This window comes from Podarcis muralis, chromosome 3, assembly GCF_964188315.1.
Source record: "Podarcis muralis chromosome 3, rPodMur119.hap1.1, whole genome shotgun sequence".
Lineage (NCBI taxonomy): Eukaryota > Metazoa > Chordata > Lepidosauria > Squamata > Lacertidae > Podarcis > Podarcis muralis.
Window position 1 is genome coordinate 83,579,886 of NC_135657.1, and position 25,379 is coordinate 83,605,264.

At 43.1% G+C, this 25,379-nt stretch overlaps 1 protein-coding gene and 1 pseudogene across 1 annotated transcript in view; one reads left to right on the forward strand and one right to left on the reverse strand.

Moving 5' to 3' along the window:
* The window catches only part of KCNQ5 (potassium voltage-gated channel subfamily Q member 5), a 257,657-nt gene that overhangs the window by 40,136 nt on the left and 192,142 nt on the right, over nucleotides 1-25,379 (reverse strand). Inside the window, exons 3-4 of the mRNA XM_028722763.2 lie at nucleotides 21,560-21,686; nucleotides 1,697-1,872 (exon numbers count right to left, since the gene is read on the reverse strand). Of these exons, the coding sequence (XP_028578596.2) occupies nucleotides 1,697-1,872; nucleotides 21,560-21,686 (303 nt within the window). The remainder of the gene's footprint in view (nucleotides 1-1,696; nucleotides 1,873-21,559; nucleotides 21,687-25,379) is intronic.
* On the forward strand, nucleotides 12,004-13,074 carry LOC114593872 (mpv17-like protein 2 pseudogene; annotated as a pseudogene).

Consider the following 25,379-nt stretch of genomic DNA (forward strand, 5'->3'; position numbering starts at 1 on the left):
GGTTCTTTGGATTATGACTATGTTAAAGTGATTAACAGAGCAGAGATACTGAAGTCTTAAAAGTAAAATGTTTCGGCTTCCTCTGCTCCAGTGTCAAAGGGGGCTGTAAGCCAAGATGGCCACATTCAGAGGTGTGGCATCTGCTGTAGGTAAGTGATGTGAAGTATTATCTTCTAGGACGAGGGCATGGGGTGTTGTTTATATATCCATATGTTTTCTCTAATGTTTTTGGATCAGAGGGTATCTCTAATTGCAACAGCGGACAAGTCAATGCTGCCATGATTTTTTTCAGTAGTTTTTAATTACCTGGAGACTCATGTGGAAGGTGATTCATAAATTAAGAAAATGATAATGATAAATGAGAAAAGCTTATGTCATAAGTTTGTTAGGTGCCATAAAACTCTATGTAGTTTTTGCTGCAACATACTGACACCACGATTACTGTGGAAATTGATAAATCAGAGAGGCAGTAATAAGCTGAACTGTTCGTTTTTTCTCACTGATTGGGAACACTTTGCATAGGTCAGCTATTCACACATACCAGGGTGGTGAATGTTTTCTGGTCGGGAAGTCAGATAAATATCTCTCCAACCCTTATTGCTTACTTATATTTGACTTGTATCTTGGAGTGTTAGTTGTGCATCTATCTTGTTAGCCATACTGATGTATCACAGTTTTATATTTGCAATCACAATCAAAATGTTGCCAGGCCAAATTTGAAAGGTAGGCAGGTCCTCTCACCTGTCAGTTACCTGTTGTCAATATGAATACTGGGACCTCAAAGTGTAACATGGACTGTTAGAAAGCCCTTTTGCAAGCAGACCCATGTTGCTCTTTAACCTGTCAAAAACTGAAAGTCAAAGAGCACCCCAGGGTTGCTTGCAAAACCTGACTGCTCTGATTTTCAGCTGGGCTGTCTGAAAGACCTCTTGCAAGTATTCCTGTGCTGTTCTTTAAACCCCACCCCCCAGTATAGTTTAAAGAGCCATGGATTGCTGAGTTAGCCAAAGGCCTGGGGGAAGAGGATTGTTTTTGCCTGGTGCCTAAAGATATGTAATGAAGGCACCAGGTGTGCATCCTTGGGGATAGCATTCCACAAGAGGGTGGCTACTACAGAAAAGGCTTGCTCTCATGTTGTTACCCTCCGGACCTCTTGTGGAGGAGGCACATAAAGAAGGGCCTCAGATTATGATTGCAGGGTCTGGGTCAGTTTATATGGGGAGAGGAGGTCAGAACCAGCACTTTGTATTGCGCCCAGAAATTAGCTGGCAACCAGTGCAGTCGGGCCAGGATTGGTGTAATATGCCCTGGTGAGCAACATGTTCCAGCATGGGAATGGAAGCACACAGCCAAACTGAGCAGGGCTACTTTGGCTGTGTGGGCCAATTCCCAGCAGGGCAACTTGGCGCAGCCATTGTATAATGGAACCCCCACCCATCAGCTGACATCAGCCTCCATCAGAGTGGCACCAGTTCATTAGCAGGTGGTTTTGAGAAATGGCCTCACAGGTTATATCTGACCCCATACGGAGGTGAAGGGTCCCTACCCGAAATATGCACACAAATGTGAATGGTCAATGTAGAACAAAAACCACTGCTACAGGATTATGTATTTCCTTTTTCTTTTTTTAGCATGAAATACATGCATGAATGACTGACGAAATTCAGAGAAGTGAAGGATATGAACAGGCCCTTACCTTGCTATGTGCATAAACCACTGAACCTAACAATTTCCAGGTTCCTCCTCTTCGGTCCATGCGCACCATGCGAAGGATCTGTAGGAAACGAAGACTTCTCAGTGCTGATGTTGCAAAAATGTTACCCTGAGTTTTTGCAGAAACAACTGCTATTGAAGCGATGAGAACAATGATGTCTGAAAGAAATACATTACAAAATACATTAATGTGCACATATGGACCAGTAATAGCTTGATAGCATATTGTCATATGCTGGGTGAACTGGATGGCTTTGTATGTTAAGAATATTCTTTAAGAGTCTTTATGCTGAAAGAAAGTGAATTGTAACAACAACATCCGTATAAATGCAAAAAATACAATACTATAAAATGTTGCATTGACCAGTGCTAAGTTCTATCAAAAGAAATGCCCCTTTACTCAATTTACAAGAATACACAATTTACAAGAATACACAATTTACAAGAATACATAATTTACAAGAATACATAATACACAGTCATCTTACCCAAGTTCTTAGACAGCCTCCAGTTATTTCAGGCATGTGATCTACAGTCCTCATCTAATTTCTGTGTGCCAATTTCATGGGGCCAAACTTTTAACTGAAAAGGATCTAATATAAGTCTCTCTCACTAAAAGTTCTAGCTCACATACCTAGTATTGGGAACATTAAGGGAGTTTTCAACAATGCTTAATTTTTTGTTCTGATCTATGGGTTGGTTTGTTTTTAACTTGCAAACATGTATGTATGTATGTATTTTTTATTTATTTATAAGTTGCCCTTCACCCAAAGGTGCCAGGACAGAAGATTCATTTACCTTAAAAACCATAATTAGCAATATATGAAATTAGAGTAAATAATAGATTGCCCAGTAAACACCACCATCATCAGGAATAAAGTAAAGCACACTCTCCATCCACAATGTACTTTACCCCACTCCAATGTTTGAAACAGGTACATCTTCACTAATAGGCAAAATAATGTTGAAGCTGGGCACACCTCGAAGGGGACATCATTCCATAAGTGTGGTGCCAGAGCAGAGAAGGCCCTCCCATGTACCCCCATGCTTTGAACCTCACTCAGCAATGGGATCACAAATGGGGCCTCCCCTGCAGATCTCAATACACAGCCAGGTTGGTATTGGTGGAAGCATCCTTGAATTGCAAAATAATTGGCAACCAGTCAAATTGTAATAATTTGAAGAGTAGCTATTTAATTTGAAGAGCGCACTCTTTTCTGTTCCTGTTAATAGATGGAATTGTTAGCAATACATTTGCACCCTTTGGCTACCCCTTCACTGAGAATAATCGGGAGCAGTGATAATAACTGAAAATGCACCACAGGGATGGAATCATCATGCTGATGCAATAAATTTATAGCAGCAATTCGTGTATTAGATTAGCATTCTGCTGACATACTAGCTTTTCATTGGCAAAGCTTTTATGTAGGAAGGTACAATTCCTTCACCTGAAATTTGAAAGTCCAGGAAAGGGTGTATAGCATGCTTTGCTTATATATTTGAATCATTTTACTTTCCATTAGATTAGCATCTATTCCAGTCTCAATCTAAACCCACTGACATGGGAGTGACAGCTTAATCTTCTGTTTATCTACTTAGAAATAAGTCCCACAATGCACAATAGGGTTTACTGGTACTTCCTAGTAAGTGTTTTAAGATTTGCCAGTGTCATATTGGGAAGCAAAATGCTGTATTTATTAGGACAAACTAATGTTTACAATATAGCATGTGAGCTTTTGAGTTCACAGTACAGTGGTACCTTGGGTTACATACGCTTCAGCTTACAGACACTTCAGGTTACAGACTCTGCTAAACCAGAAATAGTACCTCAGGTTAAGAACTTTGCTTCAGGATGAGATCAGAAATCGCGCAGCGGTGGCGTGGTGGCAGCGGGAGGCCCCATTAGCTAAAGTGGTGCTTCAGGTTAAGAACAGTTTCAGGTTAAGAACGGACCTCTTGAACGTATTAAGTTCTTAACCCGAGGTACCACTGTATTCTATTTCAGACTAGATGAACTGCCACATGACTATTTGTTGATACTAATAAATTTAATATTTTACTGATGTTATGAATTTGTTATAATGGACCAGTGGAGCTATCTGATTTAATATATGTCCATGGAGCTTACTTCCCTGTGTGCACACCAGTTCTAGCCACATTTCAAATCATTTGCACCTTTCCCCAAGCAAAGTGTTGATAATGAAAAAGCTACCTGTTTTGTTATCTTATAGGCAGGGCAATGGACCTGTTATTGCCATGTCCTGAGTTTCAGATGCTTTATTGTAGCTGCTTCCCTACCCCCCCCCCCATAAAAAAATAATCTATGGGACTATTTAATCATGTTCTTAATGAAGCCCTGAAATGGGGATGTTTTCTGTGGTAAGCTACCTTTCCCTGTGCCGATTCTGGAATTTCACACAAGATCCACTTATCCCAAGTGATTCCATAATTCAGAGGTTACCAAAGCAGCAGAGTCACATTGCTCTAATAACCTTCTCACTGTCATGGGAGATGGCACCCAACTCTTGAAATACAACCCTCAGTACATCAAAGGTCTGAGATGGATGAGTGTTGAAAGCATTTTGCACCTTTCATAAACTGGCATTTAGATTAAATTTAGAGCTTTCGCATGTCCTGAAAAACTAAAAGTGGCTGGGTTTTTTTGGGGGGGGGCAAATTCTATGCTATTTCTAGATAAAGATCAAATTCAATGGGAGCAGAGGTAGTAAAAATTGTTCCAAAGAACCTTTCAATGCAGATAGTCGTACACTGGTGTGCTTGTAGATGAGGTTATTGTGGTCACAGAACAAATTCCACACGTGGAATAGAACCTCCCCTCCCTCTCCTCTCCCAGCAACCCCCCCCCCAAAAAAAAGGTCTGAATGCCCGGGGGAACCACTAGGGCAGATATGGTAAGGTAATATAAAAAAAAGTTAAACAAGATTTTAAACCAGCATTAAACACGCTTTTCATCCTTCTGGAATCTGAATTTACCCCACAGTTTTAACTATTATTTTACACACAACCTACTGGAAAAGTCACAGCTAGTTTGAATGTTGTGTGTTGGCCTTTTCATAGCTTGAATTGTAGAGCTATCTCATTGTGTAGTGGGCTTGACTACTCTGAGCAGACCTAGGGATTGTAAACCAATAGACTTTTAAGCCTTGTTCTAAGGGCAACTTGTGTGTGGGGTGACTTTGCCCAGCAGCATGGGGCCCAGAAAGCAGTGTGTGTGTGTGTGTGTGTGTGTGTGTGTGTGTGTGTGTAATGCTGCATCTCTTTGCAACTCTTGTGAGGTTTCGCAGAATGCTGGGCATCCTGCATGATTTTGGGAGATGCAAGAGGAGCCAAGAGCTTAAAAGGCCTCAGCCATGAGGATTTGTGGCCATTTTGCCCTACAAGCTTCCCACTCACCTGCTCTTGGTGCAAGAACCTCACTGAACTAACTACCCGGGTCACTGCTTTACAAGGCCAGAAAGAAGTTTTTTCCTTCCCAACTTGAGTTGGCCCTCAGTTGGAGTTTTTTCTGCCTTTTCCTCAGTGACATAAAGCTTTGCTTACATTAGGTGCTGAGATAATTCTGTACTTTTGTGGGGCAAAAACTGCATAGGTCAAGATCAGCATAGTAAAGGGGCTCCCATAAGGGGCCTGAGGAAAGGGTTGACTAAGGCATGCTACCTGGCTGGAATTTTTCACCCTGGCCGCCCAGTGAGAACCTGGATGCCTGGCTTGCACCACACCAGGGTTCAACGCTGGGTGATCACCTCAGATGGGCTGACTGGAATGAGGCAGTAATCCTTGCCTTACTGCCATGCCAACCCTGCTACCCTGCTATAATCATTAAAGTTTCAACCTGATTTCACCCATCACTGCTGCCCTGTTTCAGTTATTACACCGCTCTCATGGGTCACAGAATGCATCGTCTCTATATACATATGTGTAAGAGAAGAAGGTTCATCATTTTATAAAACTGCTGTTAGTAGTCCTTCCAAAAGGATTCCATATGCCACCTTCATGTTATTGTTAAGGTATTTATGGATTGCACGTTACTAATTTTCACACTAGTTATTTATTTTGTGCACAGATGGTACGCTTATGTTATTCCAGGCTTTTATAGATTTTTGCTTCCATACTGATTTTGTTTATTGTCTACTGATATTTGCTTGCCTGATAATAGACATGTGTTGAAATGTGTTGGGAATTTCAGCCATAAGTTCTTTGTGGTTTCTGACTTAGAAGTGGCTATTTTTATTGCGGCTGCCCGCTCCTTATTTGCTTTTGACATGATTTCTCAAATGTGCACTAAAACCTGTAGTTGCTTTCCTAACATACTTCATGTGGCATCCAGGGAATTTGCATTCTACAAACACTACACTGCTGGCTTTGCAGGTGATATTCTGTTTACTGTACTGAGGCTGGTTAGTCATTCTGTTTCTTAAGGAGCTGGTTGCCCTAGTATTATTTCAGTTCTTTGTGTAGGTCTGGAGCCACCTTCCCCAACCTGGTGTTGTCCAGGTGTTTTGAACCACAACTCCCAAATGCCGAAGCCAGCATGGTCAGGGATGATGGGAGTTGTAGTCCAACAACACCTACAAGCCTCTGTGTCTTAACCAATTTTCTCAGGAAGGGAGTCTGAGGAACTGAGGCATATAGTAGCAAAGAGAGACAAAATTCTAGGTTCTCCAAAAAGAAAAGCCCTGCCTAACCTTTTGTGAGAGTGTCAACAAGGATATGGACATGAGTATATGTTGTGTTCTTAAATTTTCAAAAAGCTTTCAAAAGCTAAAAGCAGTCGTGAGATGAAGGAGCAGGTCCTCTTATTGATTGGTAACAGGTTAAAAACCAAAAAGCACATTTATCACAATGGAAGGATTTGCCACAAGAGCTCAGTATTGGGATCTCTGCTTCCTTAATTGCAGTTAAATGACCTGATTGGCAGAGGGGAGCAGTAATGAGGTGGTAATGAGTTTGCTTATTGTTCAGGATGGTGAAAACAAAAGAAGATTGTGAGGGGCTCCAAAAGGAGCTTTCCTAAATAGGTGAATGGCAAATGTGATTCAATGTAAGCAAGTGTAAAGTTATGCACACTGGAGCAAGACACCCTAACTTCATCTATATGCTTATGGGGTCTGAACTGGGTGTTCCTTCAATTGCTTAAACCACCCACTTCAGACCTGAGGTAGTTTTCATTGAAGTTGCAAAAACATTTCAATCTGCAGATGATGTTTTTGTGTGTGTCCTGGAGGAATTCCATTTTAAATGAATGTGAGTATCAGTGGGTTGATTGTGAAGATCTGTGACGATCTTGTTTTTTATGTGACAAGGAGAACATCCCATATGATTTGTAATGACTCTATTAAGTGCACGTTTGATGGTGGGATGGATGGTTGGTATCTTTCTTAAATTGTTCCAAACTTTTGTTGCTCGTGGTCCAGATGACAAAGGATGTCATAAATGCCTCGCCAACAAATGAGCAGCTTGTTGGTGGGCTCCTTAACTATGACTTGTTCAGGCTTCTCAAAAATAAATTGGCATAAAATGGAGCCATGCAGATGCCCAGGAGCAAACTTAAATAAGTCATCCTTAAAGAGCCCACCAACAAGCTGCTAATATGGTGGTGATACATTGGTGACATCTTTGTATTGGTGAACAGAATCAGTGGCAAACGAATGCTAGAACTTAAGGAGTTATATTCAACTAAGTTACACTCAGAGTGGGCCCAATGAAAACAATGGACTTGTTAGTCATGTCCATGAATTTTAATGGGCCTCCTCTAAATCTACTGCACAGAACCAAAGAAAAATATTAACTCTGTCCCGCCATCAAAGTTACATGCAACAACACCACTGAAAATTAATATAACCCTTTCCTGGATGATAGTCTTGTCATGAAGCAAAACAAAGTAATCACAAACAATTCATGCAAACTACTGTCCTTCCATTTGCACAAACAAAGTATGTCAAAACAGTGTTCAGATTCCTATATCCTGCCCAACGTTTACTTTTAGATGTTTTACATGTAGCATTTTTCTGGTTTTTTAAAAACATTTTTTATTAAAGATTTCTTGGTTTACAAAAGTATGTGCAATGTCTCTTCTTTCTACAGATCAGTTTCATTTGTTGAGACATTAGTGTTGCATTAGGAAGAATAGGGGGGAAGAGGTGGAGGGAGCCATGGTGAGTGGGGTGGAGTCGGATGGCGATGTTTCTATTTTACTTAATGTATGTGTGGGGTTTTGTGTCAGCGTCGTTTGTGCAGGTTCTCTTTGCTATTGGCTTGTTTTCCTTTGGTGGTGAGGCAGGTTGGGGTTGGCCTAGGGTGTGGTTGTTCGTTTGTGATTGGCTGTGGTGAACTTTGTTTTCATGTGTGAGTGGGGTGGGTGGGTGTTTTTGGATCAGGTTAGCCATATTGATTTGTATGCTGTTGGTGGGTTCTTGTTGTCTTGTTGGGCTGTGTATGTAATAAAGGGGAGCCATTTTTCTCTGTTAAAGAAACTGGATTTATCTGCTTAAAGCCAGTCAAGTTATGATTAATCATCACCTACTAGTAAAAAGTAATTGGCAAGATATCTTCAGGAAATTCTCTGAATAAATGGCTCTGTCATGATTTTTGCAGATGTTGTCATTTTAGCCAAAAAGTCTCTTGAGTTCTCAAGAACATACACAATACTGTCTGGATGGAAATCCTGTTAATTATCAACATGGGAAATATTAATTACCCAGCCTCTCCAGTTTTACAATTTTGTTTCAAGTTGCAAGACAACTTAGTGTTTTATGATATAAGAAACTAAAGTGGCTTAGATTTCATAATAATCCTGAGTAACAACTTGGACTGGGATGTGAAAATTGATTTGAGCTATTGCTGTGCAATACGATAATAGTGTTCTCTGGTAGCAAAAATTCGGGGGGGGGGGAAGGGTGCTATATTTGAATTACCTACTCAATGGGAATTTTTGGAATGCATCTCTTAGGACTCAATGCACTTCAAACTACCTTTAATCATGTGGAAGAAAGCAATTTCAAGAGGCCATTACCCCAAATATTATTGCTTTTTGGTCCCCCCCCCCAAATGGGGGCAGCTATTCACCTTGGTTTGTAAGTCATCATAGTCCTACTCAGAGTAAATCCATGCCCATTAATTCCAATGCCTCTACCCCTGAGTATGATTCACAACCCTTTGTGTTAAACTGAATTGGCTAAAATAAATAATCCAGGATAGAAAGAAGCCTGTAGGAGTCCACAAAATTGCCATGTATGCTGGTAAGCAGATGGTCTTTTCCCTCCCGACAGCAGCCTCACACAACTCATGGGATCCTATTACAGAGCCCTCAAATTTTTGTAACCAAACTTGCTTTAAAATAGGGGTGGAGAACATTTTTCACTCAAGGGCCTCATTTCGCTCTGGGCAACCTTCTCGAGACCACATGCCAGTGGTGGGCAGGGCCAGAGGCAAAAGTATAATATAGTTTTGTGTAGTAGAATTCCACACACACGCATTGCCCTGCCCACTATCTAGACAAGCAAGAGGCATGTTCAGAGTTCAAGGACACATTCCAGCCGGACAAAAACACTTGAGGTGTGAAGCAGGGCTAATGAGGGATGTGGCCTGGGGCCAGATAGAGAGGTCTGGGGGCCACATTCAGCATCCAGGCCTGAGGTTTCCCACCTCTGCTTTAACATATAGCAAGTCCCCGTCCTGCCAGATGGAATTCAAAGGCTTGCAAGGGGACATATTTATGGGAAGGCAAACTGGAGTAGCTCAGCAAATCTGAGGCAGTGGCAATGAGCATGCCCAGACACTGTGAGGACTGGGAACGTTTTGGAAGCTGAGCTCCAGCCAGGTCCCTCTTTCACTTTCAGTTGCTGAGTTCAACTGCTACCCCTTTCGCTCATGCATACAGGCAAATCCAGGAAAATCCAGCCCGTGGTACTTACTGACAACAAGCTTAGACACTTCTAAAAAGGTAAAGGTACCCCTGCCCGTACGAGCCAGTCTTGACAGACTCTAGGGTTGTGCGCCCATCTCACTCAAGAGGCCGAGGGACAGCGCTGTCCGGAAACACTTCCGGGTCACATGGCCAGTGTGACATTGCTGCTCTGGCAAGCCAGAGCCGCACACGGAAACGCCGTTTACCTTCCTGCTAGTAAGCGGTCCCTATTTATCTACTTGCACCCGGGGGTGCTTTCAAACTGCTAGGTTGGCAGGCGCTGGGACCGAGCAACGGGAGCCCACCCCGCCGCAGGGATTCGAACTGCCGACCTTTTGATCGGCAAGCCCTAGGCGCTGAGGCTTTTACCCACAGCACCACTTAGAAGTAAATCCCACTGAGTGCAAAACAACAACAACAACAACTTTCCCCAGGTAGATGGATCTACTGGGTGTTCAGGAGAAGATGGGTGAGTTCTTGGGGCTGCCCTACCACATAAAAAATTCCCTTAAAGCAAGTTCCCCTAAAGTCAACCTCAGTCCTGCAGTTGCAAGGAGGCAGCCTGACAAAGTAAGGCAAATCTTCCTCGCCCCATTCCCTCAGGCTTTTCCCTCACCTGTCCTGACAGAGAGAAAAAAGAAGGACAGGAGATATTAATCTCCCCAGCTTAAGCACTGTCATAAACACCTCCGAGTGTGCATATGCGGATGTTAGTGACTCAGAGGATTGCATACTCCTATGCTGTAGCAAGCTGGCCCAACAAAATACTTAACTGCCTCAGTTGTATCTCTTATTCTGATATTAAAATAGTGAAATATATGCTTATACCAACCAAACACTACATGCATTTTCAGGTACATATTTACAAAAATACACACAGGATGATATCCAACAAAGCCATACTCAGATTCATGAGTATCAATGGACCTACTTTAAGGTATTTTAAGTTATGTGGAATATGAAACATCCACGAATAGGTCATTTCCCACCTGCATTGCTGCAGCATGTTACATAGAACTGGGTGGGAAACCATTTTCTGCCTGAAGGATGCATGCCTTTGTGGCCACATCCCAATGCAGGGCACAGCCAGAAGCAAACATAGGCGTGGCAGGAGACAAAAAGTAGTTAGAATAATGGATGTTATTCTTACCTGTGTATAATAGACTAAATCCCAGATTTGTCTGCCAGGCCCCACCCTTGCTCTTTAATTCTTGAAAGCTCTAGCTAGCAAAGGAATTCTGTAGCCCATCTATCAACGTTGGCTCTTCTATTTTCCAAACGCCTTCCAAGCCCAATTCACTTTGCTGCATGTGGCAGGACAGAATTTCAAACAAATACATGCACTCCCAAGCCCACATGTTCACACTCCTGTCTCAGCTATGTCTATGCTGGCTTGGTCATGCCCACAGAATGGAAGATGGCTGGGTTCCCAAGAACATGCTCTACAGTGAGCTGGCTTCAGGTACCAGGCCTGTTGGCAGACCAACTCTGTGCTATAAAGAGGTCTGCAAATGTGACATGAAGGCTGGCAACACCAACCTTGCCACGCGGGAATCCCTTGTGGACAACTGCGGTGCCTGGAGACAGACAGGTTGCGTGTCCATAGCAGGGACCAGAGGCAAAATGACTGCTGGGAGGAGCACAGAGAGAGGAAACGCCATGGTGCCTCTGCAGAAGCACAATTGCATGCCTTCATCTGCCCCAGCTGCAACAAAACTTGTCTCTTCCGCATCGGTCTCTGCAGCCCCAGCAGACGCTGCAACCTTCCAACAGCTTGACCTCACCCCCAAAGGTGCACTCTTCCATTGCCGCCCACCCCCCACCCCCCATGCCAAATGTTATTTTCTTTAAAACTGTAAATGGCTCTGCTTATTTTGCATTTGAAGGAATGCATTTTACTGTATGTACTTCCAATCCTCCTCCAGAACTGAAAGTGAGAACCACTCCTTTATGAGGGTAAGATCACCTAAGGCCCACTGGGCTACTTCTCTTCTTTTTGGGGTGTGGAGGTGGGTAGAGAGGGGTTACACAACCACAAATGATTGTACAAAGAAGCAGCAGCAGCCCAGTGGTCAGGGAAAAGAGTGAAAACATTTTTTCACCTGAAATAGCCAGGAAGTTCTGAAAACCTTTCCTAGCTATTTTCCAAGTTATTGCAGTTGTTTTTAATGGTATGCTATTATATCGAATTTGAATCTCTAAAAACTTTGCTATAATTTGTTTTGTATAGGTCTTCATAATGAAAGCTGAAGGTTATTTGGTTTGTTTGTGATCGTAAGTTGTTTTGTATGCTTTCTTTAGTGGAAAAGCAACTACTTTATAGGTATCCTGTTCAAGGTCATCAATCAAGGGCCCAATTAAGATAAAGTGCATTTAGGTTCTGTTGAAATAAAAAGGATGTAAGCAAAGTAAAAGTTTCCTTTCTTTGGATTGCTCATCTTAAGTGATGTAAGAAACAGCTATATTTACATGTACCTGTTCAGTTGATGCAATTTATTTTTCTGCTACGTGTGTGCTGTGCAAGATGCTGAAGATCAGCCATGACATCATAATAAAGCACAAAAGTAAAATTCTTCACTAGAATACTATGATGTATTTCCTGTGACTCATCATACATGCCTGCTGTAACATCATTCTTCCTCAGGTCCTCGCAATGAAATAATCCTCCTAAAAGCACAATGCAACCACCCCTGAAAAATAATACCTTCAGTCCGGGAAAGGAAGGCTGAAAGTTCAGAAAAATGCTCTCAACATAGTTACCGGATCTGCATGCATTTGTTTCAGAGGAGAAAGAGGGGAAGATGCGGGCCCGTATTATACAACAGCTAGCCGCAATGGCCCGCTTCTATGCACCATTGTTTGGAGGGCGGAACCTTATCATTACCAATACAGTGAGTAGCGGTTTATTGCTGGGAATTGCAGATCTAGTCCAGCAGTCTTTGGAACGAAGGCAAAATCCCAAACACAAGTGGGATGTTGAACGTGCATCTCACATGTTTATAACGGGATGCACCATGGGACCGCCCCTACATTACTGGTACACCTTGGTAGACAAACTAACCCCGAGAAAAGGACTTGGACACATCAAAGTTGTCATCATCAAGGTAACAATAGATCAGCTTTTTGCTCCATTTTTCGGGTGCTGGTATTTCATGACAATGGGACTACTGCAAGGTCACACTGTGGCAGCCAGCTGGAAGGAATTTAAGGAGAAATTCCCGGAGTATTTCTTAGCAGAACTCACTGTGTGGCCAGCAGCTCAGATGGTCAATTTCCTATTTCTTGCCCCTCGCTATCGAGTGCTATTTGTGAATGTAGTGACCTTGGGGTGGAACATATATCTTTCATATCTCAAACACAGAAGTTGAGGACTGCAAGGAACTGGAAGCAGAAAAGTGCAGCACAAGTATACTTCTCTGGACTGAATGTGTTGGCTCAAAATACAAACAGATTTGATGCTGCCCCCCCTGGAATTTTATTGGTACAGTCCGTGGTTTTTTCTTTTTTTAGATAAAAAGGTGTCAGTACTCACCATGAAATTGTTACAGTAAATGCCACACTTTTAACATGTGGGGGGGAAAGCACTGCATAACCTGGAGTACCCCCCAGAAAAAAAAACACTGGTTGCAGTCCTTTTCACAAAAAGCAAGGTAGAATAATGTTTCCCTATCCTAGTTTCCCCATGTATATTTTTTAAAAATTAAACATAATTCATTTGTTTCATAAAAATTATATAGTGATTGATTGTTAAAAGAAAACCCTTAAAGATGGTTTACAAACAGAATAAAACGATAAAATCATTAGTAAAACCCATTAGAAACAACTATTCAAAATACTGTACATAAGACTAGGTTATGAATCCAGTCCTAAACTGAGCAAGGGGCTCCCTTGTATTCTTTCATCTCAAAAAATTATATGCCTTTTTCCAGCTATTAGCAACCGTTCAAAGACATTTACCTTAATTGATCATTTTTAAAATGTACAAGCACAGGAGAGGTTAAAAACCGAGAATGCAAGTGTTTGTATTGAAAGTAGCCCTCAGGAGAACGTTCCATCAGCCCAAGGATTTCTCCTTGTGAGGAAATGTTCTTCCCCTCTTCTCTCCCATCACCCCCTAAATCTCTTCCGGAGGTTCTCCCAACCTTCCAGAGCACATTTGGAGATTGCTTGTGGCGCAGGCGAGAGAGGGAAGTCCCCTTGAGCTGGCGCTAATCCTTGTGCTAGTGCAACAATTTAGTTGGAACACCACCCAGTTATTATTTCTGAGTAAACATACAGTGTAAAGGACTTAAATAATTGGGGGGGGGGGTTGCCCCAGGAAATGTATACAGTTCAGAATATTTCAGCCTAGACTGAGTCATAGGGCAAACATTTCAGATGCAAATGTCTCAGGAAACTGAAGCAAAGTGCAATAGAGCTTTGTTCGAGGAAACAGAGGGCTTATCCACCCACACTTTCCAGGCATAGGTCCTGCTTTAAAACTCTGTGTTTGAGCTGTTTTGTCAGCCACCCCCCCCCCCCAGTTTTCCCCACAAAAACTCATGCTTTATTGCTCAATTGCAGCAATTGTCAATTTGGGTTTCCCATGGATTGACAATTGCTCTGCTCTGATTGGGCGCCAAAGAGCAGGTTTTTGCAGGGAAAGTTCCAGAGCCAAAAAGAAAAAGGCGCCAGGACATATAGATTTAAAGTGCAGTCCTTGCATGGAAAGAGCAGAGTAAATGTGGATAAGCCCTAATTCAGGGATCAGCAAGGTTTATCTTGCCTGGGCTGGATTGGTCCCACGGAGATCCTTCCATGGGCCGGACCAAGTGCGTGCGTGAGCACACCTGCTCGCGATTTTCGGCACCTGTGCAGACCCGGTTTTCGGCGCCGCAGAAGCGAGTCCCCACGCCGCGCAGCACGTGAGTGGGCAGCTCGGTTTGGGGGCGGCTTGTGGGCCAGTCAAACGACCTCCATGGGCCGCATCGCCGACCGTGGGCCTAATTCAGGTTTGCTCAGTTTATGCAGCTCGGTCTCCTCCTCTGGCTTGGGGACATACTACAAATTATTCTTTCCAGATTTGAACTACTAACACTGCAGTCCAAACCCCCTTTTTGCTGGACTGCACAGGGTTGGGTTGGGTTGGTCAGAAATGTCCCTCTGATCACCCATGCTGACTCCCACCCAGAGAGAGATGCCAGCACCACTCAGCTAGTGTGGAGCTCCCCATTTTGCCTGCCACATGTGCGGGTAAGAGACCCATTGGCAGGGTCCCCACTATCAACAGCCTATGGAAATCACTGAAATGGGTATTCAAGGGTCAGAGAGGGGCTGAGCCAGGCCAGTATCCACTGAATGCTGAGCTGGCCCTGGGCATGACGTCATGTGGCCCTGGGCATTACATGACGGCATTGAGCCCAATTGCCAAAGCAAATCCACAACAATTTGGCTGCCCACTACATTCTGCCCTGGTGGGAGCAGCATGGCAGTCCCATTATGCCTGGCCAGAGCCTGGATTGCACCCTTACTCTTGATTTAGGAATTCTTGGCTGGAAAAATAACAACAGCGTCTGAAACATTTGCACCCCTTTCACCCGTAAGCACAGGGGCAGGGCTGGTCTGTACCCCTAGGCAGTGCGAGGAAGCAGATTTTGGGGTATAAATGGGGTAATTAAAATGGCCAATGATGTAGTTTATTGTTCTGTGCTTGCCACTGGGGAACAGAATTTTGAGTTTCTGACTCAAGCACCAAAACATCTTGGATCATCTCTGCTTCCAGCTGCTTATTTCTTCATGAACAGCCCCGTGTTGGTGAGAGCATCAGAGCTGCTTACATTCTTCTCTTGCCCACTTCCAATCTGTTTCAATTGTGCAACTGCACAGGAGATAGTCCTGGTGGATTGTTCTCACAAGCTGAAGTTGCTGTTGTTGCTTTAATTTAATTTGGGAAGCATTAAAGGAATGGAATAAAGAATAATCGCTTGTCACAATTCAGGAAAGATAACGCATTTCTTTCAAAAACAAGAAACCCACAACATGACTCAACAGCCAGTAAGAAGGAAGGAACAGAAGGCAGGGAATGAACAGCCTCAAGAACCTCACAGCTGGATCCTCCTACAGCAGGATGATTTCCCCAGCTTCATACTGACATGATTGGTACACTGGCTGGTTCTCAAATGCCCTCATGTCCTGAAGGTATGGCCCAGAACTGAATTAGTTCTGGTGAGGGCTTGCAGGTCTCCACAGATCAGAGGTAAAACACACACCTGAAGGATTAAATAATAGCTTGCTAATAGCTTACAAAACAAATTAATGTGCAGTGATGCATGCCTTTAGCATAGGAGCAAGCAGAACTGCCATGCAGACTAATTTGCTAAACAGAAGTACTGGCTTGGGTTGAAATTACTATACTCTGGTGGACTCATAAGGAATGCAGAAGAGAGAGTGTGGAAAAAAAGACCCTCTGAATGTACCCTCTGCAAGAAATTTGCAGACAGCAACATCTTCTGTAGTAGTTTGCTGGTGGGCTGCTTGAGTCCACTATAAGGCACTGGTACATAGGGTTGGGGGGACCTGGAACCTGAGACTCTTACTAAAGAGCTTTACTACATAGCAGACTAAAGGTATGGTGTGTGTGTTGATGTGCACTAGCTGCGAAGATAGCATCACTCAGTGTGGGGCACTAGCATCATGGCCGGTGCTGCTACCACTTAACAGTTGTAAACTCAGCCCCAGGAACAAACCCGTTGCGCCTCAACCTCCCAAGGACATCCAGTGTCCCCGTCCCCCCCTTCAGTGGCGCTTTGTTGTCGTACTATCATATAAGCCACCTGTGTCCACACTGACCTCCCAACCTGGTTACTATAGCAGCTGACCTAGGAAATTTGCGCTTGAACACAAATGCAACCAATTGAAAGGCATAATAATATCAGCAGCCGACGTGCCAGCTGTTTTAATATCAGGTGGTGCAAGTAGGGGATGATAGCAAGAAGTTGGGAATGTGGTTAAAACGCCCATGTTAAAATAAAGCACCCAGCATCATAATCATAAGCTTTTAAGAAGAGTTCTCTCGTGCCGTTCTGCTATTATAAATGCATGAATACTGCTGCTCAAACTTACAAGTTCATCTATTGTGATCTGAAAAGGTAACAATTATCTAGTGAGGTATAAAGAGGGGGGGCAGGGGGCGGAGAACCACCTTTCCCATATACACATAACCTCTAATGGAATTTTCTAATTAGCTACAACAATTCTGTCAGTAGAGAGGACTTTAAATTCACACAATTATTTAAAGGGGGGGGGGAATGCTATACTTGCTTAAACAAAGCCTGACACTCAAAACTGAATGTATCATGCTTTTAATTAGAAATTAATATTTCAATTAATTTAGCACCGTCATGAGCAAGGTAAGTGAGAGGCTCATTTGTAGCCTTGTCTGTGTCAGGCATGTTCATATTTAATCTATTTTGTTTATTACATCTGCATTCCCGCAGCTGCCTCCAAGAACAGCTAGGAATGGTTGTCCCTCATTTTGTCTGTTGAGGAAGGTTAGGCTGAGAGATACTGACCCCAAGAGCTTGCCAGGCAGTATCAGTAGCAACTCAGCCAGCCAGCCCTTCTTGTCCTGCACCTCTTTTTCCACAGCAGGCACCCAGGAAGTAGAAAGATCGAATAGCAGTACCCCTTGCAAGTTCTTAGGCACCTCCATTTTCTCGTCCTCTTCGCCATCCTCCACAGCTGGTTTCCAAGGGTCAATCAGGAATAGCTTCTTGGGGCGCTTTCTTCTTCCACCACTTGCACCCCAAGAGTAAGAGATATTTTAATCAGCAGCCCCTCCTCAGCTTCAGCCAGCTTGGTATCTTTTTCTTCCACCGCTGGCTCTTGGCATGGAGTCACGCTTTGTTCTCCCTGGAGACTTCTCCCCCACACTTTCAGCTGTTACATCTGCTGCTCATGGTCATCTCACATCTGCTCCCATTGTTGCCTTTGGTGCTCATGCATCAGCTTCAACTGCTCAAGGACTGCTGTTATTCCTTCCTCCATTTTTGACTTCTAGGCCTTCTCTCCAGGAAACACAGATCCCACTTCTAACACCAGTGTTACAAAAGCCCGGCGCTTGTTCCTCTCTCTGCCAAGCCGTGGCAAAGGTGCATGGGATCTCAGGCACACACACGGGGTCTTGTGTCCCCTTTGAGGGTAGAAGACACAGTGGAGACTGTTGTGCTTTAAGAAATAGGGTTTATTCACCTATTTACACCCTTTGTCTGCTTGGAGGGGATTCAGATCTTACAGCATGGCCCAGAGCTTTGCAGGCAGTCCTTCCTTCACCCTCACCAAGATGGATCTACCCTTTCTTCTTCTCAGAAGCCAGAGCCCTCCCCCAGAGAAGTTACCCTGGCAACCTTCCAAATCTCTAGTCTCTGGTCACACCTGGGACAAGGAGTTGTTGAAGACCCTCAATGGCTATTGTAATGCTAACAGCTCTGCTTTTCCCTCAGCCAGCCCAGGAATCCCCTTGCAGCTTATATTCTCCCTGCGTATCACAAAGAACCCCAAATTTTATTCATTTATTCATTTCTAGGGTTTACCCCAAATCTCTAGCAATATGAATTAAGCCCATGACTCCCCAATCTTAGCATTCCACTTTGGATCAGCCCTTGCACAGATATAAGAAGTCCTTCTGTTCATGGAAGGCCACCTTATGAAAGGGGCTGTCTGTGATCTAGTGGATAATTCTGCTCAGGAATTTCTGGGCTGAACCCTCTAAACGATTGCACACCAGCTACTAAGTGAGAGAGATATAACGTGGAAAACTATAAATCGCCAAGGAAGGGACTTAGGCAGAAATTCAGAACGAGTGAAATTGATGCATATGCTGCTCTTAGCTGGATTGTGGCCTAAGTGTGCAAATCAACAAAACATTTACTCCAGAATAATTTTGCTAAATTTAGTGGGACTACCCAGAAATGGAATGGTTATGGCTCTGCCTTCTTACAGTAACTAATAACAGTTCAGAACACTAGCCAAAAAATTCAGACTTGAGCAAAAAGTGGAATAAAAAAAGGCTCACAAGTACACATGGGCTTTCAAAATCACGGTTCCTTACCAATAAATTATAATCTGGGGTACAATCAAAGGCGCAGTCTTAGCTATCTCATCAGAATCTCTCTCCCTGTTCTCAAATCCAGAAAACACGTTGATAGCAGCATTTTGCATCAGAAAATATGGCAAAGGAAAGAAACACTCTGAGGTTGATTGTAAAGGCAGATTATTGTTTTATTTTCCAAAGTGATATAATGGAGGCATCATTGCCCATAGTGTGCCTGCTCACCCCACTGTTCTCTCTGTTCACAGGTTTTACAAAGACTTTTACAGGAAATGTTTCAAAAGCCTGTTCGATCAGAGATGATAACACACCCCATTTCTCACTCCCCCAACAACTGACCATCCTCGATCCCCCCATTTTTGCACACACATCCCACAAAGCATTTCCACCACGACTACACTAATGAGATATAGTATACACACGCTCCACCATACTGAGAAAACCTCTTAATCCCTATTTTATTTTATTTTGTTCTTTGGTAGATTTACTGTGGGAGGGGATCATGGAAAATTGCTTCCCTTCACATTCTACTAACAGAGCGATTCATGGGGCAAGGTCCTCGGCTCAACGATAGAACACACGCTTCAGATGCAAAAGATGCCAGGTTCAATGCCTGGTGCCTCTAGGTAGGGCTGAGAGGACCTCCTGTCTGAAACCCTGGAGAACTGCTGCCAATCATTGCCAACAGTACTGAGCTAGATAGATAATGAAGACTGAGGCATATGGATAATGAATACCACACTGGGTAGTTTGAATTGGTATAAGGCAGCTCCCTATGTTCTATGAAGATTAAAGCCACATGATAACCAATGCAACTAAGAGTGCTGATGGAGAGAGAGAGAGATTCCATTGTCCTGGTAAAATCTGGAATTTAAAGCCAATGAACCTAGAAGTCACAAATACTTGGGGTATTCACAGGCTGCTTGTGGAAATGAAATTATATACCATCTTATGTGCGATCTATGACATCAGTAATGACAACTATTTTATTTGTTTGTTTGTTTGATAGAAATTAAAATTCCTCCCAATGAAGCCCTGGGCAGTAAACAATGAAACAATACGAGAAAAAAGCCCAGTTGAAGGCAAACTAAGTATCCTCACAACTTATAACCTAAAAATTGCCAGAAACAATATCCTTCAATCACCAAATGCCTGGGTGAACAGGATTTTTTTAAAAAAATAATAATGTTTTATTTCAAAAATGTAGAAACAACAACAAAATAAAGTTACATCTTGTAATTACTAGCAGAAGCTAATGCATTTAACATACCTTTCTTCTTTATGTGTAGGTAAGCATTTATGGAAGATCCACTGCAACTTGGGGATTTTCTGTATAGTTCATCATAATATTACAGTACTTAGTCTCTTTTCCATAATCTGAGGAAAGGCTTTAATAAATGTTGATGTATACGTCCCTAATGTGTATATGATAAAAAAATCATATCACACTATATAAAAAATCAAACGTTTTTGCTTTACCTTTTTATTTTGCCAACATTTCAATGTCAGAAGTTCTGAAATTGTCCAAATGTTGGTTACTACCCTAAGAGCAGGCATCAACAGAGATACTATTAATTTCTTAGATGCCACTTTCTCATTTTGTTCCTTCCATACCTAATGCTGGTGTGACATATATAGGCTGAAGGGGAGTATTTTGCCCCCTGAAAAGTCCCCAAGCCAGAGGAGGAAACAGATCTGCATAAACTGAACAAACATGAATTAATCTCCTTGAATGAATCTCTCTTGCATGACATTCATGTTTCCTGGGACTTTGATTCTGAAATATTTGCTCTATGGCTAGGCGAGGCTAAAAACAAAGTTGTGTGCATTGCTTTGATGCACTGCTTCAAAGCACTGAGTAGGGAGGGCTCTTTGCAAGGGACGAAGGGCTTTACAAGAGCTCTACTTGGCCCTTTGCAAGCTCCTTCAAGGGTCAGCTGGCTTCGGAGTTGCCTAGGGGGAACTTTGTAGCACGGCCAATCCCAGAGTGTTGAACTCCGTGCCCATCAGCTAAAAGGTGCTGACTTCAAGCTCCACCTTCTGCTAGAATTGGCTGCACAATGGAGATCCCCATGGAAACACTGATCCCAGGTGGTTTGTTCTTAGTGCCAGTTCAGCAAGCCTCTCTTGCCAATGCACAACCAGGAGCACACTTTGAAGCAGGACCTACTTTTACATTTGGGAGCCCATTTTTTTTATCATATCTTGGTATGGTGGTACTGTTCCTGCTGTGACCCACCTTGGATCAGGCTGTGGGTCCCAACTCATAAGCTGAAGGCCAATGTGATGTCAGATGCAGGGCAGGTGGGTGCTGTTTGGGGGGGAACGACCTCGTAGGCCAAATATTTCTTGTAAACAGCTTAGACGCTCTATTCCAATCAAGTGGTATATAAATGTTGTTGAATAAAACAAATGCTGGGTTAAGTTAGGCCTGCAGGATGAAGGTTCCCCCCACCATCATTAAGAGATCATGGAGAACCAATAGAGTTGCATTCCCGTGCCTCTGATCAACGTCATTGATCAGGGTGACCAAGACTGTTTTGGTGCTAAAATTGTGACTGAAACCAGGCTGAAACGTGACTAGATAACCTGCTTCTTCCAGGTATACCTGCCTGCAGGCCACCATAATCTATCTGACCAGATGCATATATTAATTCCAGGGCAAGATTTTTTTTCTTTTCTATTAGTGATTATGGACAATCCATGTACCCATCAAAGGCATAGCCAAATGTAATCTAGGATCTGAATTAAAAATAATAGTCGGTGGAGTCCTATCCTTCTGTGACAATGCTGTAATTCATAACAAGGTTAGCCATGGTTAAAAAACTTACCTATTACACAGAACGGTTTTCTTGCGAATCTCAGCCTTCCCTGCCATCCACGGTACCGACAACAGCAGCCAGCAGACCAGATGCGCATGATAAACTCCAAACCAAAGACAACAATCATGACAGACTCCTAAAAGGGGGGGACGGACAAATAAGAAATACAGCCAGTGAAGTCAGCAGTACAGAAAACAGAAGCAAATACTTGTCAGTATTGGCTTAATTCAATTTCAAGAAGCTGAAATATAATTGGTTTTTTTGTAAAATCTAAAGGATTGCATTGCATGTGACATCAAAAGCTTTAAAAAAGATTGAATTTTCATATAACACAAGGGAGAAGGGAGAAGATTGCAAAAAAACAAACAAACACCACCCCAACTCCCTACACATAGAAAAGTAGCTCCTCTGGGAGATGGCACACCTGGAACATTTCTCTCTTATATGCTTTTGTTTTCTACGGACAGGTAGCACTTGCATGGGATTGTGCAGATTGTACTGTGTTGAACCGTCTTTTTCACCTCTACAACTAACAGCAGCTTGGGGAGGAGCAATATAAGGTGGGGAAATGACATGGGGTGCGTGTTTTAGGATGAACCTTTTTACCAACCACCATATGGCCCATTTTAAAATTCTGCCTTCCCCCTACTTCTGCTTTCCATCAAATAAAAAGATGCCAGATTATCCAAACATAAATCTCCAATGTCAAGTTGAAGTCAATTTTTCTTTCTTTCTCCAGAGAATTGAATATGGGATGCTGCTGCAGAAGTCACTGCTTGCATGAACATCGCCCACCTCCGATTGTACAGTGGTCTCTGATCAAACAGATTGTGCAGGCTGCAATTCCCATCATCCCTGACCATAGGTCCTGCTAGCTAGGGATCATGGGAGTTGTAGGCCAAAAACATCTGGAGGGCAGAGTTTGAGGAAGCCTGCTGTAGTGCGTGTGAAGGGAGGAGGGAGTGCACATGCCACATTCCTAGTCCTCCCCTCCATGGGAAACAGTTATGCTATCGTGCCACCTTTAAATCACTTTAAAATTGTTGACTCAGGACCTATGCAGCTGCCATTTGATGGAGACTTACTCCAATCAAGCATGTTTCTGAAGCATTCTAAAACCATTTTCATTTGACCATGCTTTTGATGATCTGTGTAGGTAGGATTTTAAGACGTGTGTGTGTTTGTGGGCGTGCGCGCGCGCGTGCGCGCACACACACACACACACACACACACACACACACACACACAGAGTTACTTGCCCCAAGGCCTCACAATAGTCAGGGTCAGAACAAGTATATTCAAAACAGATGTACAGTGACACAACTTCCAACAGAAATCAGCTTCCAGGTTATCAGCATTACACTTGTGTTGGTTTGAAATGATTGAGGGTTCGTGAGCTACCTTCAGCGGACAAAAGTACTTGAAAAAGCTTATTAAGCAGTTTGTCAAAGAAACAGAGGACAAGATTTATGTTTTATTTGGCAGATGAAAACATTTCCATGTCCAGGATAAAGCTGTTCTGTATCAGATGGCTAATTTGTTATCCTTACAGGATGGGGACTGCTGTAGGGCCACATTAGTAAGCAAGCATGAAAAATATATTGAGCACAGGAATTATCGGCAAAGAAAGTGGTGACCCACCTTTTAACCCCCCCCCCCCGCTCAATACATCACTCATGTTTTTACTCTGTAAGAAACCACACTTCCTTAATCAGTCAACTGAAGGCAGCCATCTACTGCTAAACAGGCTACCTTTTGCAAGCACCGCTTATTTGTTGATTAGAGAATAATGACGGCCAGCTAATTTATTAAAACATAGCTATTAGCTGCATAGCATTTTCCCATTGAAGTGCTTTAAAGCCTACTTTGTTTAGTGCTTCTACCTTCTGAAGCTTCTGACCAGGCATAGGCAAACTCCGGCCCTCCAGACGTTTGGGACTACAATTCCCATCATCCCTGACCACTGGTTCTGTTAGCTAGGGATGATGGGAATTGTAGTCCCAAACATCTGGAGGGCTGGGGTTTGCCTATGCCTGCTTCTGACATTGGTTGGCTAAGCTCAGGGATGGAGACCATCCCTTTCTGTAAACTACGTTGAGGTTTTTCTGTACAATCAAGCAGTACATAAATTTTACGAAATAAAATAAAAATCAAGCTGGGGACTGAATCCTGCCCAATAGGCCTCTCTATCTGACTCTCATAAATGTCCCCAGGCCACATCTCCTCTCCCCAAACCGCACTCCTTTCTGGCTCTTCCAGTACTTTCGCCTGGTTGGAAAGTTTCCTTGAGTAGTGACAATGCCTCTTGTCTGCATAGATGGAGAGATGTGGGGGGCTGTATAAATGTCTCACATTTGCCTGGCTGGAATGTAGCCTACTCTACAGAGAAGACTCACATATGCTGTCCCACCCATTTTGATCGTCTGGTCCCACCCACATTCGGCAGCCCCACAAGGGAATGCAGTCTGCAGGTTGAAAAAGGCTCCCCCCTTGCTGGCTAAGCTGGAGCAAATAAGAGTCCAACTCACATTAAAAACTGTCCAGAATTGACGACATTACACTGCATTGGAGACAGGAAACTGGAGCAAGGACAGGTGCAAAGAAATCTCCTAACAAAGCACAGGAGGGACTGGATGTTATTGGAAAGGGAGAAAAAAGATTGCTGGAGGAAATTGGGCAAGGCAGGCAATTGGCTAAAAATAGGTGCCTACGGAAACTATGGCTCGTGGTGAGATAGAACTGAAGAAAGGAGATTTCAAGGAGAAAGCGGAACCAAAGCAGAACCTCTCATGGGGCCCAGGAACAGACTGGGATGTGCACTATTGGCAGGGAAGGAAGTGGGCAAGCAAGGGAAGATTGGGGAATGGGGATCAGGGAGTCCATGAGCTTCAGCGGGACTCAAAAATCACTGAGGCTTTTTGCTGCCTTTAAGCAACTCTAAAGCTCAGTGTGTTCTCAGAGACAAGGTACTGCCTTTGTCTGTTTAGTTAGAAGAGAAGTCTTGTCTTTGATGTTGTGCTCTGGGGCCCACAATTTAGGCAGGCTACCAAGTTCATTGGACTTAACCTCGGGTTAAGAACTTAATTTGTTCCAGAGGTCCGTTCTTAACCTGAAACGGTTCTTAACCTGAGGTGTGTTTTCGCTAATGGGGCCTCCTGCTGCTGCTGTGCTGCTGGCACACGATTTCCGTTCTTATCCTGGGGCAAAGTTCTTAACCTGGAGCAACCACTTCCTGGTTAGCGTAGTTTGTAACCCGAAGCATCTGTAACCCGAGGTACCACTGTACCTTGCAATTGCTGTCATTTTAGTGATGAGGCTCATATACTTTACTAAACTGTTTTTAGAAACTCTATAGGTTCCCATTCACGATAGATACAAAATAAGGAAAAGTCATTATCAAGTTCCCAGAAATGCTTTTTAAGAAGCCAAAGTGAACAATGCACATGATCGTTGAGAAGTTTCTTTTGAAAACTTGCACCCATTAGGCCAGCCTAAGCTATTTATATGGCAGCAGTAACATCACATCTAGATGATTTATTAGATTAAGCAAATATATGGAAAAGCACTAGAAATGGAATCTATCTAGCAGTAAATATTCTCAACAATATCTGACATGTCAAATGATCTTGTCATCTTCAATTGTAGGATTGGAATGAAACAAATACGACTTAAATGGGTAAGTGACACATTCACAGTGCCTACATTGAAGCAAATGGAATATATTCCAGCACACTGGAATCCCAGTAAAATACCCTTTGCTGAGTCACTTCACAGAAGCACAGAATCCTAGAATTAATCCTATAAAGCAAGTTTACATGCTCAATGTGTA